Source organism: Ambystoma mexicanum, chromosome 5p (genome assembly GCF_040938575.1).
Source record: "Ambystoma mexicanum isolate Mex_15411 chromosome 5p, UKY_AmexF1_1, whole genome shotgun sequence".
NCBI lineage: Eukaryota > Metazoa > Chordata > Amphibia > Caudata > Ambystomatidae > Ambystoma > Ambystoma mexicanum.
In genome coordinates, this window is record NC_090930.1 from 975,226,693 (window position 1) to 975,245,534 (window position 18,842).

Sequence of the window (18,842 nt, forward strand, 5' to 3'; positions counted from 1 at the left end):
TTTAGTTGAGGGCTCCCAGTAATAAGAAAAGTAAGGTGCATCCATTTGTCCAAAGGGACCGCACTACAACCTGTCTTGTAGAGCCATCAAGGAGCTCATTGGTGACAATATATTTACCAGCGATTAAGTTCTTTCCTTTATTGGTGATCATCTTGATGGTGGCAGCACCAGGTGGAGATTAGATGGAAGGCACCCCTTTACTGTGCTGCGGCAGGCGAGCAGGTCGCCGTCTCTTCTTTTTCGATGTAGCGGCTGAACTTTTGAGCAAAAATTGCTCCATAATAATGGCATCTATAGCATGCTCCTTAGTCACTGCGGTAACAATTAGCAAGTCAGTACCACATAGTTAGAACCTGGGGGCTGGGGGTTAGATCGCTCAGAATCAGAAAGTGTAATGACTACCTCTTTTCACAGGCAAAATGCTGCATGAATTTTGGTTGTGCCCAGGATTTGTAGGAGGGATCTCACAATCAATATTGGGATTCACATGCGAGTCTGCAGCTGTAACAAGTAGGACATCCACAACATGCGCCAAAATGCGTTCAGTTTCATCATGCTCTTCTGCCATGTTAGGGAGAATGTTCATTTCTGTGCCAATTCCCTTTCACCTTAGAGACCCCCAGCCCTTTTGCTGGACTCTGGATTGTTTTTACTTTTAACCTCCTGAGGGAGTGGAACTTATTGCCACTCCTCATACATTTTCTGAGATTTTTTGTTCTTCCTGTGTAATGGAGTCTGGTAAACTCCATAGGCATCTGCTTTTTGCTTGGTGACACAGCACCCTCTACAGTTCCCAAGAATAGCTTTTATCTTACTTACCTTTTCCTTTTATGGGTTCAGCACACACCACCCTATGTGTAGTGCTGGGGAGTTACCTAGTTACTCCTTATCCCACTTCTCATGTAACTTTTTGTTACACTGACTGACTTAAACGGTTGGTGGCAGTGGTTACTTTTTACTACCTTTTGTGCAGGTTACTAGCAGGCCGATTTCTCAGCTGCCGTACAGCACCCATGGGTGGCAATTCTTCCAAAATGGCTCCAGTTTTTTTCTGCCATTTTTCATTTGTCAGTTCCTTCTGGGCTTTCACTCTATCCTTTACAATAGGTTTGGGTCCTTTGTGTCTTTTGCCTTTAGCGGGCTCCTGGGTGTCTGGGAAGGAAGGAAGCGAGGGAGGAGCCTGAAACATTGCTGTCCTTTGTCTGTAGGAATGCCTGGCTGAAACCAGTTCTAACTGGGTGGCCGTCTGTCCTGGAGGACAGCCACCCCCCAGGTGATTGACAGCTACATGACTGTTAATGAATGGGATCCTGCATAAAAGGCGAGGATTTTGGGACTACAGACAGTCGACCACTGGAACAAGGAACCAGAAGATGAGCAGAGACGCCAGCAGCACTTTCTAGGACCACAAAAGCACAGGTGAAGCCTTGCAGCTGTGCTGACCCCGATTTCACATCAACAGGGAAGATCCGCCAAGGACAACTTCCTCCCTTAGGCTGTTGGGCCCAACTACCCTCAAGACCAACTTCGTTTTTGGGCCATCCCTTGACTTGCTGTGCCTTTCCTTGACTGCAGTATCCCAAGAGGGGACCTGGACCATCATCGATTGAATCGCCTTCCAAAGAACGAATCAGACTGAAACCTTGCAGGCATTCGTGTGGACCTACAGAAGCAGGAAATCTCAAGAGTCCCCTCACCAGAGTTCAGGACTGAGGAAAATCCAACCGGGACAATTTGTTCCTTCTTGGCGCCGAGAGCCACTCTCCAGAGTGCTGCCTCAGAAGCCCGCTAAAGGTCCCCCCTTTCGTCACCACGACCAAGGAGCAGTCTGCATCGCTCATCAGGAAAGAAGCTAGCTACAAATTCATCTTGGAGTACTGTGGGGTTGGGGTACAAATACCTTTTGCCATTGTCAGTGCTTCCTGGTTTAGGAAGTGTTACCATCTTCAATTTCAAGTTGACCGTAACTCCCTTGTGCAGGCCTTACAGCTTGTGCCCTACCAGGTAGGCTCCCGTTGATCTCATGCGTTTCTTGAAGAACTACTGACTGATTAACATTTTCTCTAAATAACTGCACCAGAACTAGAACTATCCACTTGACTTTGGTTGTCCTGGTTTCCTAAAGGCTCCTCTTCTGCAACCTTGTGGCTTTGGCAGTGCTGGTTCCTCCATAGGTTTTACATTGTACAACACTTTTTATTGGTATGAAACAGACTACCTACATCCCTCTGGGAGAAAAGACTATTCTACAGTTGCTAAAGTGTGGTCTATCTAACTGAAACTTTCCCTGCCAACTCAAAAGTGCTGACATTGACCTTTATTGATGTCACTCAATGTGCTGGATATATAAAGCATAGAAAATGTAACTCACCTACATTATTGTTTCTTATATAACTTTATTCTTTTTTCAATGTAATGTTATTGTTAGTTTCTGCATTTTAGAATTGTTTATAACCTTGTGTGCATTTATAAATAATTATATTTTAATATAACTAAGTTGAGTAAGTGTTCACTTGGATCCTTGTGTTTACTGATTTCATGGTACGGCTCTACAGCTCACATTATACCTCCTAAAATGAGCCTTGCTGCTCAGCTACTCTACCGACTTGTGTAGTGCAGGCCGATATTAAGAATTGAGCCCCTAATGCCAAGAGATAAGTCTTATGAAGTCCCACACCACTATGTGGACTTTAGAAAAACGTACCTAACATGCCATTGTCGTACAGAGTAAAAAAAGTGCATCCAATTTGTATGTGATTGTATCCAGGGCAGAAGTAATTATAAAAGGTAGGACAAGAGGAGGCATGTGGACAACTAAATACCAACAGATTGCCAGTGTATAGATTGTTCCTAGAGCTCAAAGCACTGCCTCTGTCTGATACTGCCCTGCTGCTCCCTGCCTCGAAGTTGCTCAATATTTGCTCTGCCAGCTGTGGCGCAACACATGAGCACCGGTCATCGTACCCCCGTCAGCACCAGACTTAGCCGCATGTGAACCCTATCCTTCATGGCCTCACTTTCTTTCATCCTCATTCAACAGTTAGATTAAAGAACCAGGCACACACATGTCAATCAGCACTGCACCTATGCAGCCTCAGACTCTGGTATGCTATGCCCAATGTTCCTAAACATCAATCAAGAAAAGTGGTTGGCCTACGTGAAGATCTGTATGGTGATGGCAGAAGATTGCAAGGACCTCCTGTTTGTGGACGCAACCTTCATCACTCTAGAACAGTTCAAAAGAATGGCCTTCAGGAGGAAAGACCACCTCACACATTTGGTCAAAGTACATGTCTGGGACAGCATCTTATAAACTGAACCAGGTCCCCAGATTTATTATGAGGGTGTAATTGACACAGCCTTCTTTCAAGAGCACATCATTATATGCCATATGCGAGGCAGCATTACCTACAGGATACCCACTAATTACACAGTGTACAGGACAATGACCCCAACTCCTCCTCTGCAGCAGCCTGTATGGGGAACAGCAGCTCACTTCACCCAAGATCTCCTGACCTAAATCGTATGGACTATCTGGGAACAACTTAAGAAGCTCCTCAAACATGTGTTGAAGCTCTAGTTGCAAAACTATTGCAGGGCATCTCAATGTCTTGGTGGCAAGTTCTGACCCCAGATATCTTTGCAAGGATGATAATCCACATTGGGGAAGTGTGCCATGTGGTTGTGGAGTACAATGCGCTGTGACCAATGTGCATGGACCGTATGCCAAGAGAACGCCCATACCATCATGTTCCTCAACGAGCCACTGAAATACGATTAATAAGTATGTTGTGACTAAATGAAAACTGTTCTACACAAGCACAGGGATGAGTAGTGGCTAAGCCGCCAACTCAGCCCCACACTACTTCTAAAACTAGCAGTGATCTCAATCAGAAGGGTGAAACAGGTACAGCCTGAAAGGCATGCCTGCTTTTTCATTTTTGGTAACGCAGGCTGGGGGCAGACTATATCTCCTGGAGCAGTGTGAGCCGATAACAGTAGCAATCCAAACAGAAATAGACCACAAAATAAAAATAAATGTCCAATCAAGGTTCTATGTATAGACTTTTATAAAACAATAGAAATGCAAACAACTAATCAGAAAACACTAGAAAATCCCACCCCTGAAAAAGAAAGAGAAGGCAGACTTTTATGAAAGGGCACTCTGGCTATATGGACAGGGGTGTTAAGGCAGTGGAGTGGAACAATGCACAAGTAGCTTTAAATGTCAAGTATCTGGCTCAAGGGCACTTACCTTATCTGTAGCATACACAATATCGAACATTCCAAGCAGGGTAACTGAAATCCCAACCGCTGGGCCATTCACCACTGCAATAAGTGGCTTGGGGAAATCGATGAAACCATTCACAAATTTCCTGCAGATTGGAAAAAAGGGTAACGCTTTTTTTTGTAAACATTTGCCTTTGGTTAAAATATTAATTTTGTTAACAAAACCTGCCATATAATACATACAGAAAGGAATGTACATTTGTGTATGCTTGATTATTAACTTATACTTTACAGGAAACCATTTCCGATCAGATGCTTTTATTTTACCTCCTCAATTATTTACCGATATTGAAATATAGGTTTAGCTCCCACCCTGAAACAAACAGCAATGTGGAGGGAGGCAAGGGAAAAACCTGTTAGACATAAGGGCTGGCCAAATGAGACCATACTATGCACTAGAACACTGCTGTTCCACCTATTCAGAAGAGTGCCGATTACATATGGGATTTGCAGGTGTTGGAATCCATTCAGAACACTAGTAAACACAAACCCAGCACCATTCCAAGAAAATGTTCATTGCTTCTACAACCTTCTACCAAAATCTCCACAATACTTAAGGAGGGATCTAAATGGGCTTTGCCTTGGTTGTGGATGGTGCCGGACGACTGGCCCAGCTCTCTGGTGTGGTGCGCTAAGACCTCTTTAGGCACTGGGAAGGTGAGCCTGCAAGCTCAGCTTTCAAATGGCAGTAGAGGGTTTTCGAAAGCACAAGACAATTCTTATAATGCAAGATGGTAGGGTATTTGAAAGAACATCTGCTCTATAAGGACACCATGCAAATGAGCTAATTTTACTGGTAAGTATTCTCACACATTTGTTTGGTTAAGCACTTCAAGAAGCCTAATTCTGCAATGATTCATAGGACTCTTTGCCGTCAGATCAACCAAAGATTGAATGATGCGAGAAAGGAATGTGAAAAAAGCAAGACCGAAATTGAATAGTCTACTGGATACCAAGAGAAACACTGTGTCCTTGTAAACTGGTGGCCTTTTGAGGAATGAAAATCTGAATTTTAGACATGTTTATTTCGGTGCTAGCATGCTCCTGCCAGATATTACAAAAGCATCCCCTTCTTACAAAAACAAAAAAACAATGACGAGCACAAACCTTGGAACCCCATTAGCAACACCAATATGCTTGCTTTAGGATTTACACCTGAATCAGCGGTGCACGGCTCCAAGTAAAACCTTTCTTATTCACACAGTTGTCGAACTGTACTAAAGATTCATGAGCATATCAGGGACCGGTTATTTAGACTTCAGTAGCACCAATCCTACCACCATTAAGGTAATTGATGATGCACTCCTCCCGACAGAAAAAGGGGACTGTTGCCTTCTGATCCTGTTTGACCTCTCTGCATCCTCTTCATTTGCATTGGATTGGATTACTCAGTACTTCCCTCCTACCAGATTGAATCATCACCAGCTTGTGCAGATGGACATTTGAAGATCCCATGACGCAGGGTGAATTGCGGATTGCCACAACTCATCTGTAACCTTCAGCGTGTATATGAAACCACAGAAGGTGGAGGTACTCCTCTCAGCTCTACCTGAAAGTTAGAGGCATATTTGACATTCATCAGCAGAAACACTCCTGCTCCATCATTCAAGCCTGTATTTCTAATGGCTACCTGAACAGAGTACCAAAATCAGATCATTTTCCCACATGCCGCTTCAATGTAGTGGAGTGACATGCACCTGAAAGAAGCGGATTGCTAGCAGCCAACCGAGCAGGGTGCCGTGTGGAAATACAGGGAAAGTCAGTGTGCCAACGAGGGCAATGGAATGGCCCTGAAAGAATAGGGGGGCTGGGGCACAGTATTTCAGAGGTGGGAAAAGAGTGTTGGCCAGAAGAGGCAGGCAGGGAGAGCCAAGGGGTTGCAGTGGTCTCCCCCACATTAGGGAATGGAAGGGCTGGCAGGAGTGGAGGAGGGAAGCTGGTTTGCAGGCATCTCCCTCACATTGACGGTGTGATGCACTCATGCCCATCAGCACGCTGTGCAACACAGGCAGGTTGCACAAAAAGGCCAAGAGTGGGAAGAAGAGCTTCAAAACAATACTTCGCTAAAAGGAGACTATAGCAAAAGAACATAGAACCGCTGATACAGCCGGAACGCAACAGCGTTTGCCCGCCACTCACCGTAGCACTAAGTCCTGCAGCTTTACAATTGATTGTGACCTCCCCTCAGAACATATTGCAAAAACTGCTCAAACAACCTGGCAGAAACTTCCTTTCCTCTGTGGAATTAAGCCACTTTGAACTTCAGCAGTGTTGCCAAGGACTTGATGCAGGTGCCCCGGCTGCAACACTGACCCTGTTGAAGGCTGTACAGCATGCAGGAAAATCAACTAAATCACCACCACACAAGGAACTTCTTTGGTAATTTCTCTGAGCCTGCACAATCTTGAAGACGGACCAGTACTGACAAAGCATGTCAAATATATAGTCACATAGCGGAAAAACTCCATGCCAGGAAGTCCACATACCAGGATCCAAAATATCTCTAGATCGAAATGTAAGGGGTGCACAAAAGACAACAAAACATCTACTAAACGCCAACACTCTTTAACAACATACCTATTGGCATCAGATTAGCTCCCTTTCCTGTGTACTTCAGGAAAGAACTGAAGTCCTTGCACTTCTGGGAACACTACAAAAAATTATGGCATGACACTGACAAACACCCTTCCCCAACCCCAATATCTACGATCTAGCCCACCCTCTACTGTACAGTGCTTTACTCCTTGCAACCTGGTATTTTATTATTTATTCAGAACACTGATCAAGCTAAACAAACTGTAACCTCAAAAGGCAGGGGGGATTGTAATATATGAAATATGTTCAAATGCATACAAAGCGTTATACAAGAAATAAAAGAAAATTAAGAAACAGCAGATCCTAACATGCAGTACAAAATAGAAAAGTGCTTTCAGGAGGAAGTAAAGATTATTTTTAGATCACTTGGAATTTTAATAAGTGGGGCAAGGTAGTTATCAACAAGAAGGGATCAGAGCAGCTGATCCAAAGGCCTTAGGCCAGAGTCTAGACCACTGAAATTGGCAATCTGCAGATTTCAGAACTGGGGTTGGTCATTTGCTGCCCCTTACCTGCCACCTTACACCTGAAACCTTTTGACCAGGTTTTTGAGCTTTCCCAATACAACTACCCCATATTTCAGACAGGGATTTTCGGGCAGAAAGGTGCGCAAATCTGCGTTTTTCACACAAATAATTCCATGAATCAGGCTAGAAGTATGATGCAGCAACTCTTCAAGAAAATATGAACGTGAACAGGAAGCCAATTATGAGAAACCAATATGAAGGTGATGTGATCAAATTTGCGGGTGTCAGAAATAAAGTGATCCAGCAGAGTGGATGATGGATTTGAACAAACCCAAGATAAAGCAGAAAGACCTAAAATGGAACTATCTTTATATCCAACCTAGAAAGAACTGAAGACAAAACCTCCAATGGAAGTCAGAGCAATAGAAAAGGTTACATTTGCTCCACTCAACATAAATAATACGACAAGGCTTAAATAGAGCAGGAATTGGAGATAGACTTAAGGTTGAGATCATTGTCAAAACCTGCAGACCCAAGAGTTGGATTGGCGCCCAATGCAAATGAGGAAGAACTTTAAACCTTAGACAGTAGTGAAAGGAAAAGCTAGAAGAAGCGATTTTATTGGGATTACATTTAAGCAATTGACATGGCATGCCATCTTTTTTTTTTTTAAATATAGTTTTTATTAGCATTTTTTTAAAAGGTTATTACAACAAACATATCATTTAAATCCGATGCCATTCCCAGAAAAAACGTTCAAACAATAACCCCCCCCCCCCACCCTCCCCTAGCCAGTGAACAGGAACAGGTGCCGATTTCAAGCTTATCTTGCAGGGACACGTTATGCATCTTTCGAGTTCGGACTGTCGAATAGATTAGTGCACACATAGTCTAGGGCTCAACCTAGCAGCACCCCACGGGAGGTGGGGGGGCGCGTGCCTTGTACAACAGATACCTAGTAGGTCCTCCATTTCCTCTGGACTCAAAACCCAAACAGGCCAACAGTTCATGGGCTCACCCCTCAGGTCGATCGCTCATACTTTTCAAAGAAGGGAAGCCAGAGTTCCTCAATGTTGGATCTGGATTCATCCACAACGTGGGTTAAAAATTCTAAGTCATATATTGTCCGCACCTTTGTTACCCATTCCCTCTCATCAGTCGTGCGGATTCTTCCACTTCTGGGCCAAGCAGCACCTGGGCGCTACGAGCAGGACCTGCAACATGTGGCCCTGGGTGTCCTCCTGGTCATCACCCACCTCAATACCGAATAGAAGCAACCAGGGACAGAGGGGCCTAGAGACACCATCCATCCCCTTAACCCAGGATAGGACCTCTCCCCAATATGACTGCACATGTGTATGTAGTCCCCTTTTTTCTTTTTGCATTTCCAGCAGTGTGGGTCGTAGCCCGGACTCATTCTGGCTATCAACTGTGGGGGGTAGTGCCATCTGTGTAAAACCTTGAGGGCTGGGTGTCTGTTCTGGGGGGAGGTCGTTGAGCGATGAGCCCGGATGCACATCTTGGTCCACCTTTTATCATCGATTGCCGTGCCCAAATCTTTTTCCCCATTGTATCCGTGCTGGCGGTGGATCCCTGGGTATCGAAAGCAAGAGAAGTTTGTACAAATGAGATTTGACCCCCCCCTTGAGCCCCGTGTGGAGATGATCGTTTTCTCGAAGTCCGTGAGCTCCCTCCTGAGTGTGTCCCCCCCATGAGGGTTCGGAGAGGACTCCTTCAGTTGGAGGTAGCGAAAAGGTGAAAGCTTGTCGAGCCCCAGGGCCTCCTCCAGGTACAGAAGGGGCATGAAGGAGCCACCCACCCACAAGTGGCAAGCCCTAACAAGGCCCGCCGCATACCACCTCTGATACGCGGCCGGCTCCGCAACCTTAGCTATGAATGGCGGTGCCCAGATGCAACTTAGTGGGGAAGGCAAGGTTGTGAGCCATCTATAGTAACCCCCTCCTTCCCGACAGACCACCCAGTACCGGGTGGTCCAGAACAAGCCTGGGGATGTGCGCTCTGGGAACCCACAACCACTCATCGAGCGTAACCTGGGCAAGTAACCTATTGTCCAGTGCTACCCACTGCTTTTCTGACCCAGGGTTGAAATGGTCGACCAAAATCCTCAGCTGGGAGGCCCTATAATATGTATCGAAGTCCGGGAATCCCACCCCACCGTCTTCCTTGGGTCTCGTTAGGACGCCGTAGGAGATCCTATGCCCCCCCCAGAGGAACGTGAGTAGGGTGCGTTTTATGGACTGTAGGAACGCGGCTGGGACCCGAGTGGGGGAGCATCTGGAAGAGGAATAGGAATTTGGGAAGTACCACCATTTTGATCAGGTTGAGTCGTGCCATCCACGAGAACCCCGAGACGGCCCACCTCTCTACATCTCTTTTGACCTCAGTCCATAAAAGGGGTGAAATTGCTCGGGAAGAGGTCCTTTGGGTCAGGTGTTATTTGGATTACCAAGTGCCGGAACCCCTCTCTCTGCAATTGGAAGGGAAGGCCTTCCACATACTCTCTCTCGGTGTCCGGTAGTCGACCTCCCATAAAAGCCACAGATTTGCCCTGGTTGACCTTGTACCCCGAGAGGCTCCCATAACGCTCCAGTGCCCGCAACACATGAGGGACCGTCAGTGTCGGTTTAGTAACAGAGGAGAGCGTCATCGGCGAACAGGCTGATCTTACAATGGGAGCCGCCCATCTGTACTCCAGTGATAGCCTCATTGTTACGCACCGAGATCGCCCAGGGTTCCATGACAAGGGCGTATATCAGGGGGGATAGTGGACAGCCCTGTCTCGTTCCACGCTCTAGGGGAAAGGCTTCCGATTCCATCCCGTTGGCGGCCACCCTGGCCGTGGGGGTTGAATATAGTGCAACCATCCATCCCAACCATCTCTGGCCCATCCCTATTGCCGAGAGGACCTCCCCCATGAAGGTCCAACTCACCAGGTCGAAGGCCATTTCTGCGTCTAGGTACAGCAGGAGGACCCCCTCGTTCCGGGTTTCCCTTGAGTGCAGTACATGGAGGGTTTTGCGCATGTTGTCCGAGGCTTGTCTGTTTAATATGAAGCCCGACTGGTCTGGATGGACCAGGCGGGGCAGGCATTTCTCCAGGCGAGTGGCCAGGATCCTGGCAAATATTTTAGCATCCAGGTTTAAGAGGGAGATGGGTCTGTAGGAGCCGCGTTCTGTGGGGTCTTTTCCTGGCTTGGGGATTACCGAGATGAGGGCCTGTAGGAATGGGGGGGGGGGGGGGGATCGTCTCTTTGTTGCGGATTTGGTTGAACAATTTGGCTAAGGGTTCCGTCAGGATGGGCTGGAATTGTTTATAGAAATCAGCCGTATATCCATCACCCCCGGGGGCCTTCTCTGCTTTAAGTCTCTTGATAGCTGCCTCCACCGTTATGTCCCCACTCCAGGCCCTGCAGCTCGGCCTCTGTTAAGCGGGGTAGCCAGTGTTCTTCCAGATAAGCCCGGATCTCCTCCAGCCATTCCCCATCCTGTTTTGTGTGCAGGTCCCTATAAAAGGTTGCAAAGGAGCCCACTATCTCTGCTTTTTTGTTGAGAGCCCTGCCCTTCCCATCATTAATAGGTCCAACCCTCCTCTCCAGTCTACAACCCCTAGCTCTACTTGCCAATAGGGTCCCCGCCCATCCCCCTTTTTGTAGTACCTTTGTCGCGTATATCTCAATTTCTTGACCACCTCCCCGATGAGGACCGTGTGCAGAGCCTGGCGTTTCTTGCGCATTTCCGATAGGAGGGACTCTTTGTCAACCCCCTCTTGGATAAGCCTACCCCGCAGGCTCTTGAGTTCAGCCCGTATCTTGGCCTCAATGAGCCCTCTCTCCCGCTTGCGCCTAGAACCCTCGGCTATAAGGAGACCACTGTAACGCTCACCTGACTTCCACGAGGCGCTGGTCTAGTCTGGGTTGCTGTGGCCTCGAGTGTGATGCGCAGAACTCGGAACACCGACTGAACAGGACCCTCAAATCTTGCTTGTCTGGCCGTAGGAATATCCTTCTGCAGATGAGAAAGGGGATTAACAGTCTGCAGAATAATGTGCTTGCTCCCCCCTTTCCTCCTTTGTTCTTCGCCAACTTCCTCCGAAATCCCCGGTTGAAGCTCACCTTATGGTTTGAAAGGATGAACTCTCCATCCTGCTTCTGGTGCAGGGGCGCGTGTTAGTCCAGTTACTTCACTGGTTTTCAGAATGGCACTGGCAAAATCCACTTGACTTTTCCGAGCAGAACGCCGTAAGTATGAAGATTACAAAAGTTCAAGTGTTGAGCCTCCTTTTCTGTTGCCTTCCTAACCTATGATCTGTCCTTTATTTCAGGTGCAGAATGAAGGCGATGCGTTGAGGGATTGAATTGCCGATGGTAAACTCAGGCGAGTTAGCGATGGGGGCGATCCCTCTTAATGTCTTTATATTCCTCCAGTAATGTCTTTTGTCTTTTCCCCATAGGGGCCGGGGTGCGGTACCTGCCAACGAAGCGGCGGCGACCCGAAATGAGGAATGGTCCACCAACAGAAGACCGGTAAGTGTTATGGCGGAAAATTAGGCTTTCCTCATATGTTCCTTCTGCTCACCTTTTGTCTCTTCTTCTCTCCCCTAGGCGCAGAGATGTGGCGACCGGTGCAGACAGTCGCGGTGGAGCCAGAAGAACTCCCGAGGACAGGGGAGTGAAGCGCGGCGCTGCAGCGAGCAACGCGATGCTTTTAAATTAAAGTCTTTTCTCAGGAACGCTGGCGTGGAGGTTCCAGATGCAGGTAAGACGTTTGGTAAAATTCTTGGTTTTCACCTTTCTCTTCTCTTCTTTCCTTACAGGTGTTCCAGGATCGAGGCGGGCGTGGCTGGAGACCAGATGCAGGAGCAGACACGGTGAGCGTTCAGCTGCTTGGATGCAGAACAACGCAAAGCGTGAGCTACTGTCTGGGCGTGGCTTAAATAGCCCCCAAAGTAGTTCCAGGTAAGTATCCTTCCCTGGCCACGCCCGAGTGGCAAAATAGTCCCAATGAAAAAAAATAGTCCCTTTCAGGTCTCAGGGAGGCCTGAATCTTGCAGCATGGTCTGCATCAGGTAAGTGCACAAACACCATCCTTTATGAGCCTGGCGCCTATGGCACCAGGACTGATGTCCAACATGAGCCTGGCGCCAAGACAGAGTCCAAAGAGCCCCTATAAGGGGCCGCTGGGCTTTTACCCGGGGGCATGATGCCTGCTCCCGGGGGTGCTGGGCCTGGCCTGGTGCTCCGGGGTAGGATCATGACCAACCACGGAAGGTGGCCTTCGCCGCCTCCCACACTGTCGCCATATCCGTCTCCCCATCGTCGTTCATCTCAAAATACGCCTCCATTTCGCCTCTCAGGAATTCCCTGAAGACCGGGTCCCTCAGGAGCGTATCATTACACCTCCACCGGGCCGACCTGGGGGATAGGGGGAGCGACCAGTCCGCCACAAGAAGCTTGTGGTCGGACCAAGTTATTGCCTCGACCCTCGGAGCTGTAGCCACCCCACTCCCCTCTTTAGAAGTCAAAAGGAAATAGATTCTGGTGTAGGTGTGGTGTGGGGAGGAAAGAATGTGTATCCCCTGGGCTCCGGGTGTGTCGTTCGCCAAACGTCCTCCCAGTAGTGTTCCCTCAGCAGGGTCTGGAGCGTTAGGTTGTCCTTGTTTATCCCTTTCGGTTCAGTCACCCGTGCCGTCCATCAGTCCAGCCCGGGGTCCAATATGAGATTGAAGTCCCCCCCGCTATCATGGCCCCTTCAGCCCATTCATCCATTACCCCCAGAATTTGGGTTAGGAAACCTATCTGGCCTGAGTTGGGAGCATAGAGGGTGGCTAGGGTTAGGGTTATGCGTTCCCCTTCATAAGTACCCTTGATCCCCAGGAGCCTCCCCCCAAAGCCTCTCTTGGTTTCTGTGTTAGTAAGGTGGAGTGTCTTGCTCAAGAGAATCCCCACGCCTTCCTTCTTTGAGCTTCTGTGGGAGGCCCAGAGGTTGGCGCCGATGTCCTTCCCCCTGATGGGTGATTCCTTCCCCTGTCTGTAATGGGTTTCTTGGAGGAACAACACCATTAGCTGCTGTTTGCGGAACATGTTACTGGTCAGGGACCTCTTGTTTTGTGAATTGAGGCCCTTTACATTGAGTGTGCCTATCTTGCCTTCAACCATTATCGTCTAGGTAATCCAGGCATGCCATCTTTTATTCCAGAGCAAGACCTGGCTGTCTCAATATTTTTCTTACTTTTAGGACTGGAGCATTAGATCTAGACATGAACATTGCAATGAATATTTTTTTAAATGTTATAGTTTATGAGTTGGGTCTTTTGCACTCTTGAAATGTAGAGAATAGGTTTTTGCCAAATTGGTAATACAAGCAAATAGTGCAAGCAGTTATGAATTGTTCTGTTTTATTTCACTGCTCAGTAGGACAGCCATTACACATTACTTTGATAAACTGGACAATACCAGGTAACTACTTCATTCAATAATGAGTAGGTGAGAACTACCGAGCACTGTCTTTTGGCACGGTGTGTATGGATGTATGCATGTGCACAGTAAGCGATATGTGAAGGAATAAAGGTGCGTACAAGTAGACACAAAAAGTACACATATGGTTTACTATAAATACATATAGTAGGTAAAAGATCAATGAGCAAAACGCGTTGCTATTAATGTGACATGGTCATGGATCTGACCCTGTGAAGAGGGGATGTGGATCATTTGCATTCTGGGGTGAGAGGCTTACTGGGGTGGTTGGTAGTGCCAGTTCTGCCCCATTTGTAGGGTGAAGGAGTTGGGAGGGCCTCAGCCTCCGTCCCCTCTACACGTGCCTGACTGCAGATGTCAAGTCCATCACTCTGTCAATCATCCCATAGCTGTTGTGCACAGTGCTCGCCAGTTATTCTTCCATTTCTCCCATAGGACTCCATGTACTAGCCATTGCGGTGAATACCCGACAGCAGCACCAACCGGGAAGAACGACAGCGGAGAGCGAGGAAGCACCAGAAATCTGCCTCAGTCAAACCAGCAATGTGGAAACTATCCAATGTGGATACAAACTCTTGACAAAGACTTGGTTCATAGAATGCCACCATTGCAGAGAATCAGCACCCTGCATGGGAAAATGGGTAGGCGCTGTACTTTCTGGCAATTGTAACCCATCCCAAGGGAAGAATCAAGACAGCGGCTGGTCCGGGGAACTAGCTGACTGAGCACCAATCACGAGGGGAAGGAGATTGTACAAGAGAGCAGAGGGTGGAGGAAGTCAGTGTGAGTTTTCAAGTAAGGTCACAGGAGGAGGCGGCCGATCGAGAGAGCAGGAAGAAGTGTGGAGGGAAGATTATCAACCGCGTGTGCAAGGTCAGGTATTGGTTGATCAGAGAAAGTGATACTGCGAGTGTTTGATTGGTAGAGTGGCTGGGTGAGAGATTAAGTGGCTGTGTTGGGGAGTAAGCTTGGGTGAAACAAAAAATGAGAGTGTAACAGGGGTGACCGTGGAAGCAGGAGGTGTGTTGTGTAGAGGAGAGTATTAGAGTGGAGAGAGAGTAGGAGAGCGCAGTAGAGCCGAGAGTAGTAGTGTGGAGACAATAGAGTAGTAAGTGGATAAGGGAGAGTAGTAGTAATGTGATGAGGGGGAGAGTAGCAAAGAGGGGGAAGAGTAGCGGAGAGGGTAGTAGCAAAGAGTAGGAGGAGAAAGGAGAACATTTGAGTAAGAGTGAGAGGACTAGAGAGTGAAAGAGGAAGAGTAGGAGGAATGATACGGGTTAGGGGCACAAGAGAGTGCAAGAAAAGGACAGATTGAGACCCGAGTGATTGGAAGGCACCTTTTCTTAACATATGTATTGTGTGACCCCAGGTTAGGATCCACTTGCATTGATGCCAGAGGAAGCCGGATAGATAGGTGGTGTTTGCCTTTAAGCCATAAAAATCAGCTACCAGCCAGAAGAGGATACCAATCTCTAGTGACCACGTTGAAGTATATAGGCACCAGGGCTACGGAGGGAACAGCCCAGGGGAGACGAGAGAGAGAGAGAGGGACGGCACTTAGTGAGCCCTTTTTTCAAGCCTTTTAATAAAAACCTTTTAACTGACTTTGAGAGATGGTGTTTTCTTGAGGCCATATGTGACCTCCGTTAAACAGAGGTACAAGATGTACTCATGTGATTTCTAGAAGCAAAGTATTTCTGTATGCGCCTGGTGTAATAATTCATTTTTTTTCTCTAGGTTAACATTAGGAAAGGGATGTTTCTGCTTTACTCATTGTGAGGATTTTAATATTGTGCTCTAACCTTGTGGGAAAATGTGTTTTTACTACCTATTGTTTGAGCACTGCCCAAGACTTGCAGAATGGCCTGGGCACTAAAAGCCTATATTTGTGTTAACTGCATGAAGCTACATGAGCAAACTTAAGACGCGAAAATTGCAAACTAAATCTATGAAAATGTGTGTCAATCGGCAAACGTGCATACATTACATGAATTCTAGTTTAATCACAATACACTAACATTTTGATCCTTGGTTTTCTGCTCCAATGTCTATGCTTTGTGCAAACAGGCATACACCTTTTGTTTTGACTGTCGATTTCCCCACTACAATAACAAAATTAACCAGAGTGGTCCAGGGCTAGAAGATGACAAACCAAATGGTTGGTCTGGATGCAGTCTGCAATTGTTTAAAACACTGCACTCAAGATTTTATGTAAAGCTGCAAGACCATTGAAGAAACAAGCAAGCAAACACTCACTCCAGCAACACGGCACCATCTCTAGCCCTCTTCTCCCTAGAATCTGGAGTGGCTTCAGCAAAATTGTTCAGGTCGTTACCGCTGCAGTAGTAATCTCCTTTTCCTGCATTCAAAGCACATAGGCAATACAATCTATTATTACAGTACAGAAGCCAGGATATGATGTTAGGTGTACATGAAAAAGAACAGGACGAAATAAAGACAACATTCATTTAAAATCACCCACATTTTACTCATCTGCACCCAATAACATAACAGAATCATTTACAGAGAGCTGGATAGCTTGTGCTTTGAAGTGCCATACATTGCAGATGGTATTATCCCTTAATTGCTGGGTTGCCCTTCGCTCCTGCAAATTACACACATTCCCTTGGGATTTCTTAACCCGCAGAATTTGAATGGTTCACTATGCGATTTTATGCTCTTTCATATAGAGCTGCGCATCTGAAGATCGTTGTCCTGGAAACATCGGTTTGCCCTGAAATAAATACAACATTGTGAGAAACACTTCAAAGTTACGCATGAAAATAAATGTATTTGACCGGGCCATGTAAATTGGATATTCATGTTGGAGCTAGCACCTAGAAATGTTCTGTTTTGGACAATGTGTTGAAAGCATATGTAGGAAGTAGCAATACCTTCATTAACATTGCTAATGAATTATACTGCAGGTGATGGCAGTGGTAGTTGGTGGAGGTGTCTGATCCAGAGCATATGAAGGATGGGTTACACGCTACACAAGTAACAGCATAAAAAAAGGCATCCTGGACCAGTTTAGAACTAAAAAACGAACACAGCTGCTGCAACCACTAGTATTATTGATTTTGGGTACATTAATCTGCTGGATGGTAGCATCCAAGGCACAAGTGGAAAAGCAGTGACATACTGGACTTCCTAGAGGGTTACTCCTCGAACAGCAGAAGATTCCATCCATGGTAAAGGGATACTAGATTGGATCACAAGAAAAACTACAGAGCGCTGCTGCCTGGAAGAAGCCCCAGAGCTGAAAAAGCCCAGCTTCTTCGAGAAGATATGAGACCACACCAAAGCCTGCACAATGACGTGGAAGACCAAGGAGAAGCTGGAACTGTGTTGCTGCCTTTGCTGAAGAGACTGCCTTCCCAGAAGGGTGCTGCTGCAGTAAACAAGATGTGAGGTACATCCAGGGAAGGAGGAGGAGGAGGAGGAGGGCTGACAGGCCCACGTATACCCCAAGAAGGGGTGAAGAACCAAAACGCCCAGGACAGGCTGGAACACTGAATAGCCCAAGAGAAGCAAAGAAATTGAATAGCCTAAGAGGGGTTGATGGTCCAAAAGGAACAGAGACTGAAGAGCCCAAGAGGGGCTAAGAAATCAAATAGCCTACAAGCTCAAGAGGGGCTTAGGGACTCGAGAGCCCAAGAGGTGCTAAGAAAGAGTAGCCCAAGAGGGGCTGGGGAATCGAAAAGCCCAAGAGGAACAGAGAGAATGAGGAGTGCAAGAGGGGCTGAGCAACTGAAGAGCTCAAGAGGGCCTGGAAGAGCAAATACCCCAAAAAGGGTCTGAAAGCATAAACCCCAGTGTGGGGTGAGAATACATCAGGCCCACAGCAGGCCATTATCAAACCAACCCAGAAGAGGGTGTGAATCCCGAGACCCAAGTCAGGGGTAGGAGCCAAAAGGGCTCATAACCGAGCCAGAAAAGGCTCAAACATATCGAGACATTGAAAGGAACTGTTTTGCATACCGTATTGGAACTGTATGGGGAGGGGGCATGAGACCTATTCTTTTGCACATGAGGCGAGATGCCCTGATATTAGTTAATTACCTTTCTTAATTAACTGCAGAGAGGGTGAAAACCAGAGACATTTTCTGATGATAAAACAAGACCCTTGCTGAGGACAAGAAGCCTTGTCTAATCCAGAGACAGTACAGTGGGGGGGTAGGGGTTCAGAAACCAGCCAAGAGCTTATAATTCGAGGGGAAGGCCCTTTGGGAAATCTTTTTGTGTTCATGCTCGATGTTTTCATTTTTAGTGGTAGGGCCCATATCAGGGCAGCTTAGGTTTCTAGGCGGCAGCCTATCTTGTACGACATCCTGACATGCACCCTTAGCCTAGGGATGCAGAAGTGTAGGGTTAGTATAGGGTTTTGACACAAAAAAACAACTTTGCAAACCTCAATGAGCTGTCCATTCTCCGATTAAGACTAACCACACCAAACATTCACCTAGAACTCATCACTGGAATTTCACCCCCAAATCAGTCACACAGTAATGTACTACGGGTATGCAAATAAGCTGAAAAGCTTGCTTTGTTTCATAAGAGTAAATTGTGATTGCAGTGCTATTTTATACATAGATTTGTCAACCCAACCTCTCTCAAGGATACAACAAACAATCATCCCATAACACTTGCCTGCCCTTCAAACAAAGTCTGATATTAGTGATGGATAGAAGTAGCTCAAAGAGATCCCAGTGGGATGTGTTTTGATGCAGAGGCGGTGGAAATTACCATAAAGGCTAACATAGCCAGGGACGGTCAATGGATGGGTAAATATCAAACAGCACCCACAGGTTGACGGTCATTCCTTAGATTGCATCTCACTCCTATTTACACTTTGCATGATAATAGTTTCAGCTTTTAGGAAGCAGTTTCAGCATCACCTAAAAGCCAAAACAAGCATAGTGTGGACTCCCTTCTAATGCCATTCGGCAGCTTGAGAATGGATCTCTGCGAATCCTACGCATGTGGAAAAAGGGAAT

General features: G+C 46.9%; 1 protein-coding gene across 1 annotated transcript in view; it reads right to left on the reverse strand.

The window, feature by feature from the left end:
- LOC138481343 (enoyl-CoA delta isomerase 2-like) overlaps positions 1 to 18,842 on the reverse strand; it is a 316,256-nt gene that overhangs the window by 65,931 nt on the left and 231,483 nt on the right. The window contains exons 6-7 of the mRNA XM_069613445.1: positions 16,102 to 16,204; positions 4,256 to 4,376 (exon numbers count right to left, since the gene is read on the reverse strand). Coding sequence (XP_069469546.1) covers positions 4,256 to 4,376; positions 16,102 to 16,204 — 224 coding nt within the window. The remainder of the gene's footprint in view (positions 1 to 4,255; positions 4,377 to 16,101; positions 16,205 to 18,842) is intronic.